The sequence below is a fragment of the Miniopterus schreibersii genome (assembly GCF_964146895.1).
Source record: "Miniopterus schreibersii genome assembly, chromosome: 6".
NCBI classification, from domain to species: Eukaryota; Metazoa; Chordata; class Mammalia; order Chiroptera; family Miniopteridae; genus Miniopterus; species Miniopterus schreibersii.
In genome coordinates this window covers 56,161,652-56,180,882 of record NC_138107.1, presented here as the reverse complement: position 1 = coordinate 56,180,882, position 19,231 = coordinate 56,161,652, and the positions used below count along the sequence as shown (strand labels likewise).

The 19,231-nt window shown below is 40.4% G+C and overlaps 1 protein-coding gene across 2 annotated transcripts; it reads right to left on the bottom strand.

Moving 5' to 3' along the window:
- Positions 1-479: 479 nt before the first annotated feature.
- On the bottom strand, positions 480-11,108 carry GTF3C6 (general transcription factor IIIC subunit 6). 2 transcript variants are annotated; one of them, XM_081139818.1, is made up of 6 exons: positions 11,004-11,108; positions 10,529-10,609; positions 9,221-9,284; positions 9,076-9,120; positions 7,152-7,265; positions 480-2,619 (listed from the first exon to the last, which is right to left on the bottom strand). In XM_081139818.1, exons 1-6 carry the CDS (start codon positions 11,103-11,105, stop codon positions 2,321-2,323), a joined length of 705 nt encoding a protein of 234 aa, XP_080995944.1. In that variant the 5' UTR covers positions 11,106-11,108; the 3' UTR covers positions 480-2,320. The 2 variants fall into 2 exon arrangements, with proteins under 2 accessions (XP_080995944.1, XP_080995945.1); XM_081139819.1 differs by having other exon boundaries at positions 10,992-11,094.
- Positions 11,109-19,231: the final 8,123 nt, after the last annotated feature.

The window sequence follows — 19,231 nt, the reverse complement described above, 5'->3', positions numbered from 1 at the left end:
AAACAATATTGCCTGGCATCACAGCTGATGTTCTTTTAGTATCTTGTCTAATACAATTCCAGAGAAAACAGTGCTGAAAAGTTAACTTGAGGCCTTTTTACTGGGAGAGTTTTATTAACTCTATTCATAGCAGTCCAGGGCAGCATCATAAAATTAGGACCCAATCTTCTATCTTCTTGCTCTGCCACTCATGGCCTCTATTTCCAAGGCTACTTTATAGTCCAAGAAGCCTGCTGGAGCTCTAGCCATCACATCCATGTTCCAGCAGAAAGAGAGATGAGCTGGCCCATTTCTGTTTACACCTTAAGGTTTAAGGAAACTTCCCAGAATCATCTATCACTCAACACTTCTAATTCCATGACACTGGCCAGAACTTGGTCATATGGCCATATATATACCAAGAAAAGCTAGGCACACTGATAACCAGAATAAATCCTGGGGTTCTATTCCAAAGAAAAAAAGAAAGAACAGATACTGGACAAGGTTATTAGCAGTTTCCTACATATACATATGATGGGGAAAACAAGCTTTTTAATAAACAAAAGCTAAGGCCAAAGTCACATAAAAATTGGGAAGATATACATGCTTATGGTTTGGAAATGTTTTAAATGAAGTTTTTTTGTAAAAAGTTACACAACTTATTGAAGAAAAAATTCCTCATTTATAACATTAGTTACCTAACTTGTCATAACATACAATTATATCTCCAACAGTTATGATGTAATTAATGTAAGATGTGTTTTAACTTATTAGTACCAGGTTAAACCACATGAAATTGCCTGCTTTTTATAGTCAGAAACAATCAGATATTGGCAATTTCATACAGTTCGATCAAAGTTTGTGAATATTTTATGTAAAAAAATAAAAATTAGAGCAGATCTAGGTAATCACAATAGAATGTCTGTTACAGCTAAATTCCAATAATCTTTTTCAAGTGGGAAAGGAATGGAATTACAGCTGGGATAGCAGGAACTTAACCTTTATCCTTAAGCACTTGCGAATTATTTTTCTGTTCCTAGATAATTACTGTGGTAGACTGGATAATGACCCCCCCCCCCCAAAGATTCTCATGCCCTACTGCTCAGTTCTATACCTGTTGAAGTTACATAGCAAAAAGGACTCTGCAGATCAATTAAGGTTATAGACCTTCAAATAGTGAAGTCATCCAGGTGGACCCAGTATAATCAAATGGACCGTTAAAGGTGGAAGGCAAGAAAGATTGGTCAGATAGGATAATTGAAGCAGAATAGATGTTAAGCAGGAGAGGAACCTGACCTGCCATTGCTGGCTTTGAAGAGAAGGGGACCATGAGCCAAGGAATGCAGGCAGCCTCTAGAGGCTGGGAATGACCCTTAGCTGACAGCAAGGAAATGGGACCTTGATCCTTCAATCTCAAGGAACCGAATTCTGCCAATAACTGAATGAACAAGGAAATGTCATCTCCACCCCTACCTTCCATTCCAGAAAAGAATGAAGTCCTGCCAACACCTTGATTTTAGCCCAGGTAAGACCCATGTCAGACTGCTGACCTACAAAACTGTATGAAAATACATTTGTGTTGTTTTATCTACTAAATTTGTGGTAATTTGTGATGATTGTAATAGAAAACTTATATACTTACCTTAGTAAAACCTCCAGTTTAAAGGACTCATCAATGTTCCCTATAGTTATTTTAACCATTTTTTTTTTTAATCCTCACTCGAGGACATGATTTTTTATATTGATTTTTTAAAAAAAATATGTCTTTATTGATTTCAGAGAGAGGAAAGGAGAGGGAGAGAGAAACATCAATGATGAGAAAGTCATTGATCAGCTGCCTCCTGCACGCTCCCTACTGGGGACTGAGCCCGCAACCTGGGCATGTGCCCTGACCAGGAATCGAACCTCGATCTCCTGGATCCTAGGTCAATGCTCAACTGCTGAGCCACTCCAGCCGGGCTATATTGATATTTTTAGAGAGAAAGCAGGGGGGAATGGAGGGAGAAAAACACCAGTGTAAGTAACATTTATTGGTTGGCTCCTGTACATGCCCCATCTAGGGGTCAAACCTACAACCTGGATATGTGCCCTGACCAGGAATTGAACCTGCTACCTTTTGGTGTAAAGGACACTCCAACCAACTGAGCCACACTGGCCAGGACTAACCATATTTTTTAAAAATTCTATCTGTTCCTTAATGATTATGATATATTAAGTTGTAGCTATAACTGAAAATGTGTACAACCAATAAAAATAATAAAATACTGAACAACTGAAAGCTACACAATTATTTTATATAAAAACTTTTAAAAATTCTGACTATTTATTATTAAAAACCATTTCATTTAGGAGTGATTTCTAAGGTAGCATCTTGAGTTTCCATAAAAACAGAACTTTCTGTTTCAGAAGGAATATCAGTAAGAGGACCAGAATCTTCTATTTCCAAGTGTGGTGATTTCTCCTGTTCATAACTCAGGTTTGAATTATCTTTCATTTGAATCTCTTGCTCTTCCAATTCCACAGGTTTATCTGGGGCTGGAGCTACAACTTCTTCATCTTCATTTTCATGTAGAAAGTTACAAATCATGTTGGGTCTATAGGAAAAATCATTATCCTCGATTTGCAGCCATTCCACACCACCTAATTGGGGGGGGTGAGTGGGGAGTATTTAAAGGTGGGAAGACAAACCAAGAAAGAAACATAAACAATGAATTTTAGTTATTTAAGTATATTCTTCTTTAAATTTTCATCCCATCAATATATGTCAAAATAAAACTCCAACATAAACCAAGAACCATGGTTCCTGTAACTACTGATAAATAATCACATAATTTCCATCTTACTTGGAGACCTTGTTATGCTTATAGAGTATACATCATCAAAATCACTAAAAGTGACCGGCTGGGCATGGCTCAGTGGTTGAGCATCAACCTAGAATCTAGGAGATCATGGTTCGATTCCCAGTCAGGGCACATGCCCAAGGTTGCAGGCTTGATCCCCAGTCAGGGGCATGCAGGAAGCAGGTCATGAATGATGACTCTCTCATCATTGATGTTTCTCTCTCTCTCTCTCCCTTCCTCTCTCTGAAATCAATAAAGATATATTTTTTAAAAATCACTAAAAGTAACCTACTTTAGTTACTATTCCAAGCTTGTCTTCCATAGTTCAATACCCAACTTATTCTGAGAGATAATTTGAGCTCTCACTACCATCTCATACCTTAGACTCTAAGGCTTCGAGTAAGGAAGACTGTCACTTCTCTACCATTTTCTCCTTACCCACTTAGTTTTCATAATACCATGGAAGATTCTACTCTATCATCTCAAATCAGCACTTATGTGTCATCCTGAGTTGGGACATCCAATTATCAAATAAAACACCTCTCAAAAAAACCATGAAAAAATGTGTTTTCTTTCCTATACTCAAAGTCAAAGCCCTAACCCCTCAATAAACCCCTATAATCAAGAACTGCTCCAATAATGCTAGTAATTTTTTCTTTTATTCTTATTACCCTTTCAGGAAAATATTTTCCATGGATCCTCAATAGTTTTTTTGTTGTTTTTTTAGTTTCAGGGTTAATATTTAATGCTTAAATTCTGTGATACTTGCAACAGTGTTTTGGGTTGTTTTGAAAAAAGTTTAGGCTTATTAAGAATTTTTTCCCCAGCCCGGCCGGGCGTGGCTCAGCGGTTGAGTGTCGACCTAGGATCCAGGTGATCGGGGTTCCATTCCCAGTCAGGGCACATGCCCGGGTTGTGGGCTCGATCAATGACTCTCATCATTGATGTTTCTCTCTCTCTCTCTCCCTTTCCTTTCCTCTCTGAAATCAATATATTTAAAAAAAAAAAAAAAAGAATTTTTTCCCCCAGTGTTGCAACAAAATACAGTTTTTTTGTAGTTATTTGCTTAATTCTTTTTTTTCCTTTTTACTGAATTTATCGGGGCCTCATTAATTTCTACAGCAAGCCCAAGCTGTTTAGTCTCATCCTTAAAATTTCATTAGATATTAAGATACCCCAACCTCTCTCACCACCCTATTCCCTCTTCCATCTGCTCCTATTCCTTACCATTAACTCTTCTGCAGCTGTTTGTTGACACTGTCTAACTGCTGATCCCATGGGTCTTCTCATGTTATTCCTATATAGTCTCCATCAAAAATTGATTAGTCCTGCCCAGCAAGCGTGGCTCAGTGGTTCAGCATCGACCTAGGATCCAGGAGATCAAGGTTCGATTCCCAGTCAGGGCACATGCCCGGGTTGTGGGCTCAACCCCCAGCAAGGGGCGTGCAGGAGGCAGCTGGTCAATGACTCTCTCATGATTGATGTTTCTATCTCTTCCCCCTCTCCCTTCCTCTCTCTGAAATCAATAAAGGTATATATATTTTTAAAAATTGACTAGTCCTTTTCTCTCCAGTTCAGCTTCAACTACTGACTTGCATACTTTTTCCTGCAAGAGCACTGTTCTGCCACTCACCCAGGTTCAAAACCTTGAAGCCATTCTCTCTCTTTTTTTTTTTTCCCAGGGGAGATCATAAACACAGACCTCTACTACCACAAATTATGCAGTTGAATTTCCCACATTTGGGGAAATAGTAGGGGTCAGCACATCTGGAGTGCAACAGATAAGCCTCACCCTGAGAAACCCACCTTCCTAATCATGGTATCTCCCCTGCCAGGTAAGTATTGACACCATTCTTTACTCTTACTTACTATAAAACTTGCAACATAAAAGATACTTAAAATAAACTGAATGAAATGGGTGTTGTTACATTCAGCCATGTGTTTCAATGTGATTTACTTTTATTTTTTTATTTTTTAAAATATATCTTTATTGCTTTCAGAGAGAGGAAGGGAGAGGGAGAGAGAGATAGAAACATCACTGATGAGAGAGTCATTGTTCGGCTGCCTCCTACATGCCCCCGACTGGGGTTTGAGCCCGCAAACTGGACATGTGCCCTGACCAGGAATCGAACCACAATCTCCTGGATCCTAGGTCGATGCTCAACTGCTGAGCCACAACTGGCTGGGCATGATTTACTTTTAGAGTGCAAGTTTCTAAAAGGTAAGGCCCACATCTCCTATCTATTCTGTTCTGCCTCTAGCACATTGCCATGTTTGGTAGCCAGCCTCCAGATGGTCCCCAATGATCCTCACCTTCCTGTTATTCAAGCCCCGTGTAGTCCCCTCCCACACTGAATAGGATACTGCAGAAATGACAGAATGACTTCTAAGACTAGTTCATAAAAGACACCATGGCTTCTACCTTGTTCTCATGGACCAGGTGATCTGGGAGGAACCAGCTGTATTGTCTGGAGGGCACTCAAATAGTACTACGGGGAGGCAAGGAACTGAGGGCTCATGCTAACAGCCAGCACAAACTTGCCAGCCACCTGAGTGAGCTATCTTATAATTAGATCTTCCAGCCTTACTCAAGGCTTCATATATTGCAGCCCACCCAACATACTGACCGCAACCTCAGGGGGCCCCAGCCGGGACCACCTAGCTGAGTACTCCCAAACAGTGGGGTGGTGTTGTTGTTCTAAGCCAGTATGCAGCAACAGATAATACAGCCATGAATAATTGGTTACTCATTTATTTGATCAAACAAAACACCCAAATCTTCTCAAAGATCTATCAGATTACTAAAGACCACAGGAGAGGAAGTTCTATAATTTCCTTTAATAAGAGTACCTAAATGCTAGCTAAGCTTCTCTGATATGTATCTCCTTCTGAAGTTCATTCTATAACTTCAAATACCTCCTTCTTCCTGTTATTTTCATAGTGCCTAAAAAAGGGGATAGTTTGGTGATATACATGATAAGAACAAAGACTTGTTCTGCAGTTACGTTAGTATAATTAATTTCTACATGATTAATGTACCTTCAAATGTTTATTCCTTAAAATACAATAAATCTATCAAGCCATGAATATTCATCATTAGAGTCATATTTACAAGAGTTCCAAATTGTCTTTGAGCAATGAGCTCTTCAACCATCAGGTGATTATTTGTTCATCTCTACAAATATGTGCTGCTATGGGTGCAAGAAGCACTGGTCTAAAGTCTAGTCTGGGGCAATCAGCAACTAGAGAAGGTTAAATGAATGATAACTAAGAACTAGACTCAGGAATAACAACTGTGGTCCTCAAGTCCCTTCCTCACATACAAAGCCAGCTTCTTTCAGCTGTAAGTTTCTTGGGAAAGACTGCTACAGCTGCCAAAAGTTTCCAGGAGATCCTCTGAGGTTACACCTTGGTAATCCGGAACTGCTATCATCTTATCTTCTCCACTTACAAAGAATTTTAATTTTTAAAAAAAGCCCTGACAGGTTTGAATCAGTGGTTAGAGCACCGGCCTTCAAACTGAAGGGTTGTGGGTTCGATTCCCACCCAGTCAAGGGTGCATACCTCAGTCAAGGGCACATACCTCGGTTTCAGGCTTGATCCCGCCACCATCCATGTGCCTGTGGGAGGCAACCAATCGATGCGTCTCTCTCACACTGATGTTTCTCTCTCTCTCTCCCCTCTACTCTCTCTAAAGAAAAACCAATAAGAAAAAAATATCCTTGGGCGAGGATTAAAAAAAAATTTTTTTTAATTTATTTTTAATTTAAAAATAAAATAAAGGAGATTGCTGACTTCCCTAGGGGTTGGAGATCATGTCAAGTTTCTTTTTTTTTTTTATCCCCACCTGATGGTATTTTTCCCACTGCTTTTGAGAGAGAGTGGAAGGGGGAGAGAGAGAAAGAGAGAAAGATCCATGTGAGAGAGACACATCGATTGGTTGCCTCCCACACAAGCCCTGACCGGTGTCAGGGATCAAGCCTGCAACAGAAGTATGTGCCCTTGGCCGGAACCGAACCCTTCAGTCTGAGGGCCTCTAACCACTGAGCCAAACCAGCTAGGGCATGTCAAGTTTCTTGACAAACTCCCCACAACTATTTCCAATGCAAAGCAGATAGAGATTTCTAATATGTCCCCAGTGCCCTCTACTACTTTTGAGTTCAACTGAATTTTAAATCTATGTTTGGTTCTCTTCATGGAGCACCCTCAATAATATATTTAACATATTACATATAGTCATTACTATAAAGTACAAAAAATGTCCTGGTAGCAATGTGTCACTGTCAAAACCAATATTAAATCACCTATTTTCAGAGAACTATGTGAACTAACCTATGCTTTCTTCTCCTTCCTTCTTTTCTGTCAGAAGAGTTCTTGTCATGCTGAGCTTCTTCATTGTATGGCATTTATATTTTAGCACTGTTTTATTGTTGCCTTCTGCATCTACTAGAACATAAAATGAACTCAATTATTATACTGCTTAAAGGAATATAATAAATACAATGCAAATAAAATAATCATAGTAAGCCTCAATAATTCCAATTTAGTTAGGCTGAACGACTTCCTATCTAGATTTTGGAGTAAGTTCAAGATTTAACTCATCCCTCCTGCTCCAAGCAGAGAAGTGACAGATAAAATACATAAGAACTGAAGGCACAACTGGACTCAAAACAACAAACAACTCTAGGGGACAGCCACACAGAGCTATGAGTGAGATTAAAGTTATGTGCCTGCTAGGCTCCAGCCCTAAAGTAGGAAAGTGGAGCCAGAAATTTGGCTTTACTAAGGGGTAATGAGGTCTAAAATTCTACCACACAAAATAAAGGACCAAAGTCAGACTTACTACTTAAAGCCCAAGACTGGATGGAGTCAGCACATTCTCAATCGTGAGGGAAGGCTGAGAAAAAACATGCTGCCAACCCGCTGCCTAGGGTTACAGCTTTAAAGAAAACTGGGCATAGGCAGGAGGGAGGATGAGGCTATGAGCTAAGAATGTGGAAACACACTGCAAACTTCCATTAACTGCTACTGTGAGTGTAACTGACACGCATTTGAAAGCAACATGAAATGGTCACTATTTAGCCCAAATCCTTCATTTCATATTGTTGAACCCAACACACAGTCATCAATCTAGCAATTCCATTTCTAAGCGTATACTTTATACATTATTACATATATGCACAGAGAGAATAAAAATATTCACAGAATAAGAATATTCACAGAAGCATAATTAATAACATGGGCTCTGGCCCTGGCCACTGTGACTTAATTGGTTGAGCATCGTCCCATGCACCAAAAGGTAGTTGTTTCAATTCCTGGTAAGGGCACATGCCCAGGTTGCTGACTTGATCCCGGGTCAGGGTGCATGAGGGAGGCAGAGAGGCAGCCGATTGTTTTTCTCTCACACACTGATGTTTCTCTCTTTCTCTCTCTCTCTAAAAAAATCAGTAAAAACATATTTAAAAAAAACACACACATGCGCTCTGGAGCAGATCATCAGGGTTCAAATCCTGACTCTGCTTCTTACTTTGTATATGACCTTGGGAATGTTATTTGCCTGTTCTGTGCTTCAGTTTTTTTCCAATATAAAATGAAGTTAACAATGAGATCTACCTCGTAAACTTGTGAGAATTAAATGTTAAAACATGTAACATTCAGAATAGTGCTTGACATATATATAGAAGGCATTCAATAAGTTTTAGTTATTGATTATTACTGGTAAAAATGGAAGCAACCAACATGTCCATTAACTGGAGAATAATTTGTGGTACAGTCACAAATGGAATACTAAGAAACAAGGAAAACAGAGTTATATATATATATATACACACACACACACACACACACACACACACACACATATGTATCAGCAGTATGAATCTCAAAACGTATCTCTATTTGAAAAAAGATTATAGAATGATATGCACAATATGCTATAACATATAAAGTTTGAAAATATACAAAAATGCTATTTATTCTTTGTGCATGCATACATATGTAATATAAAATCAGGTATAGGAAAGAAAAACACCAACTTCAGGTAAATGACTGATGACAGAAGGCAGAGAATAAGTTTGGAGAGGGGTATACAAGGGGCTTCAACTGTATCTAGAATGCTTTTTAACTATCTGGCAAAATGGTTGAATTTGATACAGCTAGACAATGGGTACATGAAATGTTTAATTTTAATATTCACTGTACATAAGTATATTTTAAATATTTCATAGTAAAAAGAGTTAGCATGGTAATTACTTACCATGTTCAACATTTTCTTCAAATATAACACAGGTCCCAAGAGTGTCTGGGGAAAAATTTAAAGACAACTTGCTAAGAAATAACAGAGCTACTTTCTCCGAAAAGCATATTTAAAAAGGAGTTTCACCTCTCTGACATCTTCCTACCTTCATACTCTCCAGCAAAGACATAGCTGTCCATTTGCAGAATGGGCCTCTCAGTGTCAATTCCCTACATCAGAATATAGGAGCATAAAAATCATGAAAAAAAGCATTAGGGGTTGGATAAAATGGGTGAAGGTGGTCAAAAGATACAAACTTCCAATTATAAAATAAATGTCCTGGGGATGTAATGTGCAGCATGGTTACTACAGTCAAAAATACTCTATTGTATATTTTGAAACTTGCTAAGAGAATAAATCTTAAAAGTTCTCATCACAAAAAAATTAAATGTATAACTATGTGTGGTAATGGATGTTTACTAGACTTACTGGCAGTGATCATTTCATAATACATACAAATACTGAATCATTATGTCATACCCCTGAAATATAGTATGTTAATTATATATCAATTTTTTAAAAAGAGAAAGCCCAGCTGGGCGTGGCTTAGTGGTTAAGGATCAGCCTAGGATCCAGGAGATCACAGTTCGATTCCTTATCAGGGCACATGCCTGGGTTGCGGGCTTGATCCCCAGGTCAGGGGCGTGCAGGAGGCAGCCGATCAATGACTCTCCCATCACTGATGTTTCTATTTCTCTCTTCCTCTCCCTTCCTCTCTCTGAAATCAATAAAAAAAAAATTTTTAATAAATAAAATAAAATATAAAAGAAAATAATAAAAGAAAAAAGAAAAAGCCACATGTAATCTTGCTACCAAGGAGATGGATCTCCGAAACCTGGGGAACCTCTTAGAGCTTCCTGTCCTGGCAAGCACAAGGTAAGTTAAAACTACACCCTGAAGACTGCTTAATTCATACCCAAGTAAACAGGTCTATTTCAGTCAATATGCTCTTCAAGTTAAGGTAAGAACGGAGGAAGTTTTGTCAACAATAGCTCCAAGATTTTAAAGCAAAGTGATAAAGCAGGCGGTAACTTTGAATACCATGGCTCCAGACGGCACAGTGTGAGGTACCTTCTCCCCTTCTCCACGTTCAAAAGGTGCATGTGTATCTGATTATCCTCTCTCCCGCCTCACTACCTAAAACGATGCTATGTATATATACACATATATATCTCAAAGTGCCACCTCCTCCGCGTCTTTAACTCTCTGCAGCCACACACCCAGGCGCCCGAGCAGTCAGGCACTGTCTCCCATCTGCTCCCGCAGCCGCCTGGGCATCTACGATTGTCTTTAGAGTTCACTGCTCAGTAACATGGAATTAATACATCAGTCTTTGGGGGGAGGGAGTTCACCATTCATTCTTGTTCTTCATTTAAGAAAATCTACAACCATCCCCCAATTCCAGAAGACTCACCAAAACCTTGCATTTATTTTCGCATTTTGAGAGAAAGTCTGAATCGATAATTCCCGAAAATTCCACCAGAACCAGCTGCTCCTGGTGGAGGACAGAAGGGTTAACAAGCTGGCGTGCGCGGGGTGCAGCAAGAGGCAGTTCACAGGAGCACCCCAAACCCCCATCGCAACGACCCCACCTCCGCCAAAACGGGGCCCTGCTTCGGGGACGGAAGCAAGCGGCGTTACCTAAGGCGACTTCCTCTGCGTCCGCACTCTGAGGACAGCTCCTCAGAGCAATCAGGCCTGAGGCCAGCTCCCTCGCCCCCCCGCGGGCCGCCCTTGCCCCGCTCCGACCGCCCGGGGCGAGCGGCGGCCCAGGCGGCTCCGAGCTGCGGGCCGCATCCCGACTCCCTCCCCCTCGCGCAGCCGGCGCGGCCCTCACCGCCACCGCCCCTCGCGCAGGCTTCGGTCGTAGCTCTCACCGCGCCCCCTACCTCCTCTTCCTCATCCCCGGGACTCGGATCCTCGGCTGCCGCCATGATCCCACTCCTCCCCGCAGCCCCGGAGCGGCTGGCCACGCCCACCGCCGCCGCCATCTTGAGTACGGGCAGCCCCCTCCCCTTTCCGCCCGGTCTTGCTGCTGCTCAGGCCCTAACCCACTCCTGCCAGGAGGCGAGATGGCCGCTGCAGTGCCCACGTGGAGGCGGTTGCGGGCCCTCTCCTTGTTCCTTTCTTGAGCGCAGGAGCCGGGTCCCTGGCAGGCTTGGGAGGGCCTGTGACCGAGGGATCGCTTAGGCACCAGCCCAGGTGGGAGGAGAGGACCGATGAGGGAGAGAAGATAGAGAAGGTGCAAGCAAGGAAACCAGGTGCAGGGAAACAGAGGCCTTGTGTTAGCCGAGCCTACTTTCTTGGGAAGAAATAATTAATATTGTGGAGGAAAAAAGGAGAAGTAACTTCACAGGGTGAGCCGATCATAAATTCCTAAGTGGACAGGTCATGGTGGGTAGTCACACGCCAGGCATGTAACTTTTTAGTAAAAGGCTTGTATCTGCCTTAAGCAAGCCCTGTCGGTTGCTTCTCTTCAACTAGGTTAACACACCTTTGAAATAAGCAGTAATCTTGTTAACTGTCCTGGAATCCAGTCCCTGCAGTGCTTTCTCCCACAGCCTTGTAAACTTCCTTAGTTCTCGCCTTAATCAGATGCATAAAAGAAGCTTATTCCCTGGAGCATTTGAGATCTTGCTCAGAGACACAGGTTGGCAGTTTGGCTCAAACTCATAAAAACTCTCCACAGGTATAAACAGTCTTATGTTACAATATCTTGTGAGCACTAATCCTGATTCAGGTTTTCTCTGAGCCAAATTGAGAGCATATTTCAGATTAACTAGTGTGTGGGCTTTAGAATGAGCTGCCCAAAGATATGCTTCTGTGATACGCAGATTGTTGATCTAAGGGCAATTTTAGCTTCAGGCTCAAGACAAACTTCTTTACCTAGATCTTAAATTACTGTACTTGTCCATAATAAGAGATTATCAGCGATAACCTTTTTGAGCCACCTACCTATATGGCACTGAAGCTTATGTTTACTAAATATCTGCTCTTCTTACCCTGCAATGACCCTTGGAAGACCCCTAGGCATTATTTTACCTCGTCCCTAGCTTATCCCTGTCTTATACACCTCACTCTCCCTTTCTATCTCTGAACCTGTCCTGCAGGGGGGAGGGAGGGACTCTGACTCTCCCATGTAAGTGGGGTTCCCATACATACCTATGTGTTAAATGTAATTTTCTCTTGCTAATCTGTCTCGTGTCTATTTAATTATTAGACCAGCCAGAAGAATCTTGGGGCTATAGGAAAGTTTGTTCCTCCCCCGCACTAACCCCCACTATGAAAAAAGCCCTGGGCTAGAAAGTAGACTTGGTTTTCAGGCCTGTAGGAGCATAGGATCTAGAAGAGGAAAATAAAGGGACCCAACCAATTATGCACTAATCAGATTGTCTTACATGCTATAAGAGATACAAATTATTATGGGAGTGCAGAGGTCTGAGAAGTGAAGTTTGGGGTAGCCTTCTCTTTTTTTTTTGAGAATTTTTATGAGTTTATTTGAGTCAAACTGACAACATATGCCAGGGAGCAAAATCTCAAATGCTCCTGGGCAGAATTTCTTTCTTCCTTTCTTTTTTTTTAAGATTTTTAAATTGATTTTTAGAGAGAGAGGAAGGGAGACAGAGAGAGAGAGAGAGAGAGAAACATGGATCTGCTGCCTCCTGCACGCCCCCTACCAGGGTTCCATCCCGAAACCCAGCATGTGCCCTCACTAGAAATCAAACCCACAACCCTTCAGTAAACAGGAAGATACCCGACCAATTGAGCCACAGAGACCAGGGCCAGAATTTTCTTAAAGTAACCTCATGGATCGTTCTGATTATAAAATAAAGGATTTTTGTACACGAGACAGAATGATCTAGCTCCAAAGAACATGAGCTATGAGGTCCAATACTTGTCCAGTTCTGCTGCATTATTAGCAGCAAGGCCTTATGCAAGTTGTTTATTGTGAGGATTAAATGAGATACTGAATATAAAATAGACTTAGCCCAGTATTTGACACATTAAACACTTAATATGTCTTTATTAGTAGTAGTAATATACAAAATTTGAGAGTATCATGACTTTAAAAAAACATTTTCATATATATCTTTCAGGTTCTTTCTATTTACATATTTTAAAAAAAGAATCTGTTCAAATCGTCCATTTGTTTATGTCGTCTATTTACTTTTCTCACAATATGCAGGATAAGGCAGGTTCTTGCATGTTTTCCATGGTAAATACAGATCTGCATCATAATTTTTAGTAACAGCAGCATAATATTTACTGTATAATATTGAGAATACACAACACTTTAGTAAACATCCTTGTACACTCTAACCCAATTGCCTCATTAAGTGATTTCATAGTTTAAAAAAAAAAAAAAAAGCAGAACCCTCAACCTGACAGAAGTTGTAGATTCGAATTCTAGATCTGAAGCATAATAATTGCTATCTGGGACAAGCTGCTGTACTTTCTCAACCTCAGTGTTCTTATTTATCGAGGATAAAAATATTTATATTACTTTCTATTTTTATTTGAAGATTAGACCATGTACCTGGAAGTACTTTGTAAATTGAAAAATTACAGAAATTGTCAGATTTTATTGGGGTAAGGGGTAGATAAAGAAGAGAGCAAGCCAAGCTGAGGTAGCACAGGTGCTAAGGCTGGAGGAAGGCATGTGGGTATAGCAAGGTCAGTGTGACAACTCAGGATGTCCCTTTCAGATAAACATGCTTCATACTTCTAGTCAAGGTTTTTATTGTTTACTCTTTATGAAGTAATTATTTATTTTGAATGACTTCCAAAAGGATACTGAGTGAAAAGTAAGCCTTCCATACCTGTCCCACTGTTCCCCTTTTTATAGGCAACCTTTTTTTTTTACCAGTTTCTTAAGTATCTCTTCAGAGATATTCTATGTATTTACAGAAACATGTATACAAAATCTGTAAAGTAATTTTCATATTCAAACATAGCACACAGACTAGAAAAACATTCCTTTGTAAGGAAAGAAGACATTATAGTACTGGCTCCATGGCCTAGAGCTCATGCCCTTCGAAAATTAGCTTAAAGGTTGAAACCACTCTCACACAGAAAACAGGAACTTATTGGGCAGAATAACTCATCAACATTGGCTTTGAAAGAGGAAGAAAAAAGCCTTTTGGTGATTGGGAGGAATTTCCATGGTATATAGTCGGAGTTTATTCTTAATAGTTTTACTTTCAATCCTGAAAAAAGGTAAGGTCCAGATGCCAGCTTAAAAAGACTAAATTACCTTCATTATCTTTGCTCCTGTCGGGCGTGGCTCAGCAGTTGAGCATCGACCTAGGATCCAGGCAATCAGGGTTCAATTCCTGGTCAGGGCACATGCCCGGGTTGCGGGAGGCAGCCAATCAATGACTCTTTCATCATTGATGTTTCTCTCTCTCTACCTCTCCTTTCCTCTCTCTGAAATCAATAAAGATATATATATTTAAAAATAGAAGCAATAAACAAGATGTGGTATATTTATATAATGGAATATTATTCAGCAATAAAAAGGAATGACATACAGATACATGCTATGGCATTGCCAAACTTGAAAACAGTACTTTAAGAAGCCAGACACAAAAGGCCACATATTTAATGAGTCCATTTATATGAGATGTACAGAACAGGCAAGCCTATAGAGAGAGAAAGATTAGTGGTTGCCAGGGCCTGGGGGGAAGGGGAATGGGGAATGACTGCTACTGGATGTGGGGTTTCTTTTGGGAATGATGAAAATGTTCAGGAATTAGTGGTGATGGTTGCAGAATTCTGTGAATACTGTAAACTAAAAATCACTGAATTGCAGACTTTAAGAGTAAATTTTATAGTATGTGAATTATATCTTTAAAAGCTGTTATTTAAAACTAACAATAGTAGAAGCAGCTAGTTTCAAACTGAACAGAGAAAAGAAAATTACTTGGGTGATTAAGGAAAAATCTTTGAAGGCCAGATGACAGCCAGATACCATGGAAGCTACATAGCAGAAGTACCAAAAAAAAAAAAAGGCTTAAGGACCCATGTCTGGAAGTTGGAAGGCTCTGATAAGGGTTGTCATTAGCTTCTTTTTTATTTTGTTTTTTACATTTTTATCGGTTTCAGAGAGAGAGGAAGGGAGAGGGAAAGAGAGAAAGATCAATAATGAGAGTCATTGACTGGCTGCCTCCTATACACTCCCTGCTGGGGATCAAGCCGAAAACCTGGGCTTGTGCCCTGACCGGGAATTTAACCTCGATCTGGATCATAGGTTGATGCTCAACCACTGAGTCACTCTGCTCATTAGCTTCTTTTAACTGGACACTCTTTAAGCCTCATGATAGTCTCAAGAGGTAATAATTATGAAGAGTCATATTCAAAATATTTATGGACTAGTAGGGCACAGCACTCAGCCATGCTGGAGTAAGGTCATGGGAAAGCTGGGTAATGTCTAGAGCCAGCTAGAGGCTTGAGGCTGTTTCTTTTCACTGACTGATAGGGAAGTTTCAATAATTTAAGAGCTGGTATGGTTTTACCAGTACATACACGCTGACTGTCAGCCCTCATTAGTCTAACAGCCATTTTATACATTAGAAAACTGAAACGGAAAATTAGGAAACTTGCTTGTGTGACTTTTTCCTCTATACTGTTATCTTTTCTGGGAAAGCAGGGGAACCTTAAAAGTCCAACTGAGATGCCAACCCCTGCATCAGGCTAGCTAGAGTCAGAGGAATGAGATGGAACATTCAACCTCAGTAGAGTTAAAAGGGGAGACAAAGAACTAGGGAAAGGCACACGATAAAACTGGGCCAGCCACATCAATCTGTATTGCAAGACTTGAGTGACATTAGGATCAGTGTCTCTTTTTCTGTGAACTTGTCCATCACAGTGTAACTACATGGAAAAAAGAACCCTTATTTTCTTTTTTATTTATTGATTTTTAGAGAGGACGGGAGAGAGAGAGAGAAACATCGATATTGTTGTTCCACTTATTTATGCATTCATTGGTTGATTCTTGTAGGTGCCCTGACTGAGGATCTAATCCTAAACCTTGGCATATTGGGACAAAGCTCTAACCAACTGAGCTACCTGGACAGGGCAGAAATCTTATTTTCTTTAATCTGGCTTTTTATTTTGCTTTTTTTCCTTTGACTCAAACTGACATCATTCAGCACTCTGACTTACCCACATCCCTCTCTCTTGCTTAATCATTAAGCCCTCAGGACAATGAGGTTCTGGTCAGCATCCAGTAGCCTTAGAAACAAGGTCCTGAGTCTGTTCACTATTGAGACAGAGTTTTCAATCAAACTAAACATAGTATTATCTTGGCCCCAGTTTTAGCTCAGGACCCAGGAACAAATACTTGTGAATTGGACAGAACAACTCCATGGCTGACATCAGGACCAAATGCAATGATCAGTTACCCCCTACCTAACACCAGTCAATCAGTAGAGGCCATGACCCTAACTCTATTAGTCATCATGATTATTTTTCCTCTATATAATTCATCCCCAGGAAGCCATTGGAGAGCCAGGTCTTTGAGCATGAGCTACCTGTGACTCCGGGCATGGCTCCATCTCCCTAATAAATCCTTACTTTCCAGTCTTCAGCCCACATCGGCTACTGCTGAGATTCCCATGGTTAAAGACACACAGATTCTTTCCTGTTTTGTGTTTTTTTGTACCCTCACCCGAGGATATTTTTTCCATTGCTTTTCAGAGAGTAGAAGGGAGAAAGAGAGAGAGAAACATCGAAGCATATTGATTGGTTGCCTCTGCATGCATCCCAACCAGGGCCTGGGATTGAGCCTGCAACCAAGGTCTACTTTAACCGCTGAGCCAAGCCGGCTAGGGCAGCCACACAGATTCTTGAAGTGCAGGGACTCTGCTTCCTCAGAGCGTGGGGATTCCTGCCATGTTTGGGAACCTTAGTGTCCAGCCTTTCTAAGCAGACCACAGGTCCTGGCACCTGTCTAGGGTGCTGCTAGGGGAATGAGGTCACACCAATTTACACTCCTTCCCAACCTAAGGAAATCTCCATTTTTTTTCCTTCTGTTTTCAATAAAAGCACCCTCTCTTTTTCCCTCTCAAACATCTAGCATACTTTCTTCAGTGAGTTCACTCTAACAACAGGTAGGAAAAGGCACGATCTTCAAGTAACTTAAGCTTTCCATTCTTTAGACATCCCAGATAAAGGCCTGGCTACCTGCTTGGAAGGCATAAAGGGGACAATGTAGGGCATTAGTATCTTCATAAAATATCTGCCATATCAATAAACTCTTTTTGGGAAAAATCAAACCTTGTCTTGTTGATTTTAAGAGTTAAAGGAATTTTCATTCACCCCTAGGTTCACCCTAGGAGCCCAAGGGCTCAAAGTGCTCATTGAAAAGAGATTTGGTGGCTGTGGCTATCCTAGTACCCCGGAGATCTTGCGTGGTTCCTGAGGCATTGCAAGAAAGGGAGTCATGGTGAGAGGAGTAACGGATAAACCCTAAACCCATGGGAATTTTCTATAAAGGAAGAAAATTCAAAGTGTTCTAAGTAATGAAGTTCTACAGCTAAGAAGTTATGGGCAAAAGTAAAAAAGGAAAGAAAAACAACAAGTTAGGAGTAACAAAAGGAGGGAAAATTACAAGTACAATTTTAAAAAGCCATGTAATGGCCCTGGCCAGGTAGCTCAGTTAGAACATTGGCCCGACACGCCAAGATTTCGGGCTTGATCTCAGTCAGGGCACATACAAGAAGCAACCAATGAATGCACAAATAAGTGGAACAACAAATGGATATTTCTCTCTTCCTCCGTTTTTCTCTCTCTCTCTTCCTCCCTCCCCACTCCCCCCCTAAATCAATAAATGTAAAAAAGAAGAGTCATGTAAGGGACAAATTGCAGGTTTTGTGCAGCCACAGTTGGATCTAATAGAAAAAATCTAATTTGGTGGAGAGGGAAAATTTATTTTAATTGTAGTTAACAAGAGGAATCTTATTTAAAAATTCAGAAATATAATTTCTGAGAAATATAGATAGGGTGTTATACTCAGTATTTAAAAGCCTGCCACTAGGAGGAGACAAATGAATTAAAAATTGTTTAATCGGTTTTCTTTAGAACACATTTCCTAAATTAAGAAGAGCCTCATGAAAAATATATTTAGTAGAATCATTTTGTTTTAAAAATGAATATTTTTCTTTTTGTTTATTATTTTTAATATTTTAATTGATTTTGAGAGAGAAAGGAAGGGAAAGGAGAGGGAGAGAGAAACAGAAAGAACAATGTGAAAGCAGAACATCTATTGGGGCTGCCTCCTGCATGCCCTCTACTAGGGATGGAGGCCGAAACCCAGGCGTGTGACCTGACTGAGAATTGAACCAGGAAACTTTTGCTGCACAGGACCACACCCAGTCAACTGAGCAACACCACTGAGCCACACTGACCAGGGCTATTTATTTATTTATTTATTTATTTATTTATTTATTTATAAATAAAGAGAGCAGAAAGAGAGAGAGAAGCACATCGATGTGAGAAAGAAACATTGATTCTCTGCCTCCCACACATGTGCCGAATGGGGATAAAATCTGAAACCTGGGTATGTGCCCTTACCGGGAATCAAACCCTCCACCTTTTGGTGTACTGGATGACGCTCCAACCAACCTAACCACATATGGATTTTAAAAAATTTATACCTTACTCTGTTTTAGATCTGAAAACTAAATGTTAGATCAGTGGCTCTCAAACTTCAGCTGCACCAGAATCACCTGGAGGGCAGATTTTCAGCCATAAACATAGAGTTTCTGATTCACTAGGTCTGGTATAGAACAGGACAGAAAATATACATTTCTAACAAGTTCCCAGGTAATGCTTATGCTTCTGGTCTGGGGAACATAGTTTAAGAACCATTGTGCTAGATGACCATAGAAGTAAACCATTTTTCAACAACCAGATTCAATTCGATATTGAGAACTTACTAACTAAAGTATTTCAGTTTGTTGGAAAGTAACCTAGTATTGGAAATAAGATTAAAATGATCATTTTTGGAGGGCTATGAATCCAAAAGAAAGCAGTTTAATAGAGGCACAGCACTACTGGAAGCTATTGGAGTGTGTTTTAGACAGTGGTGAAGTTAAATGGCACAGAGAAAGCCTGA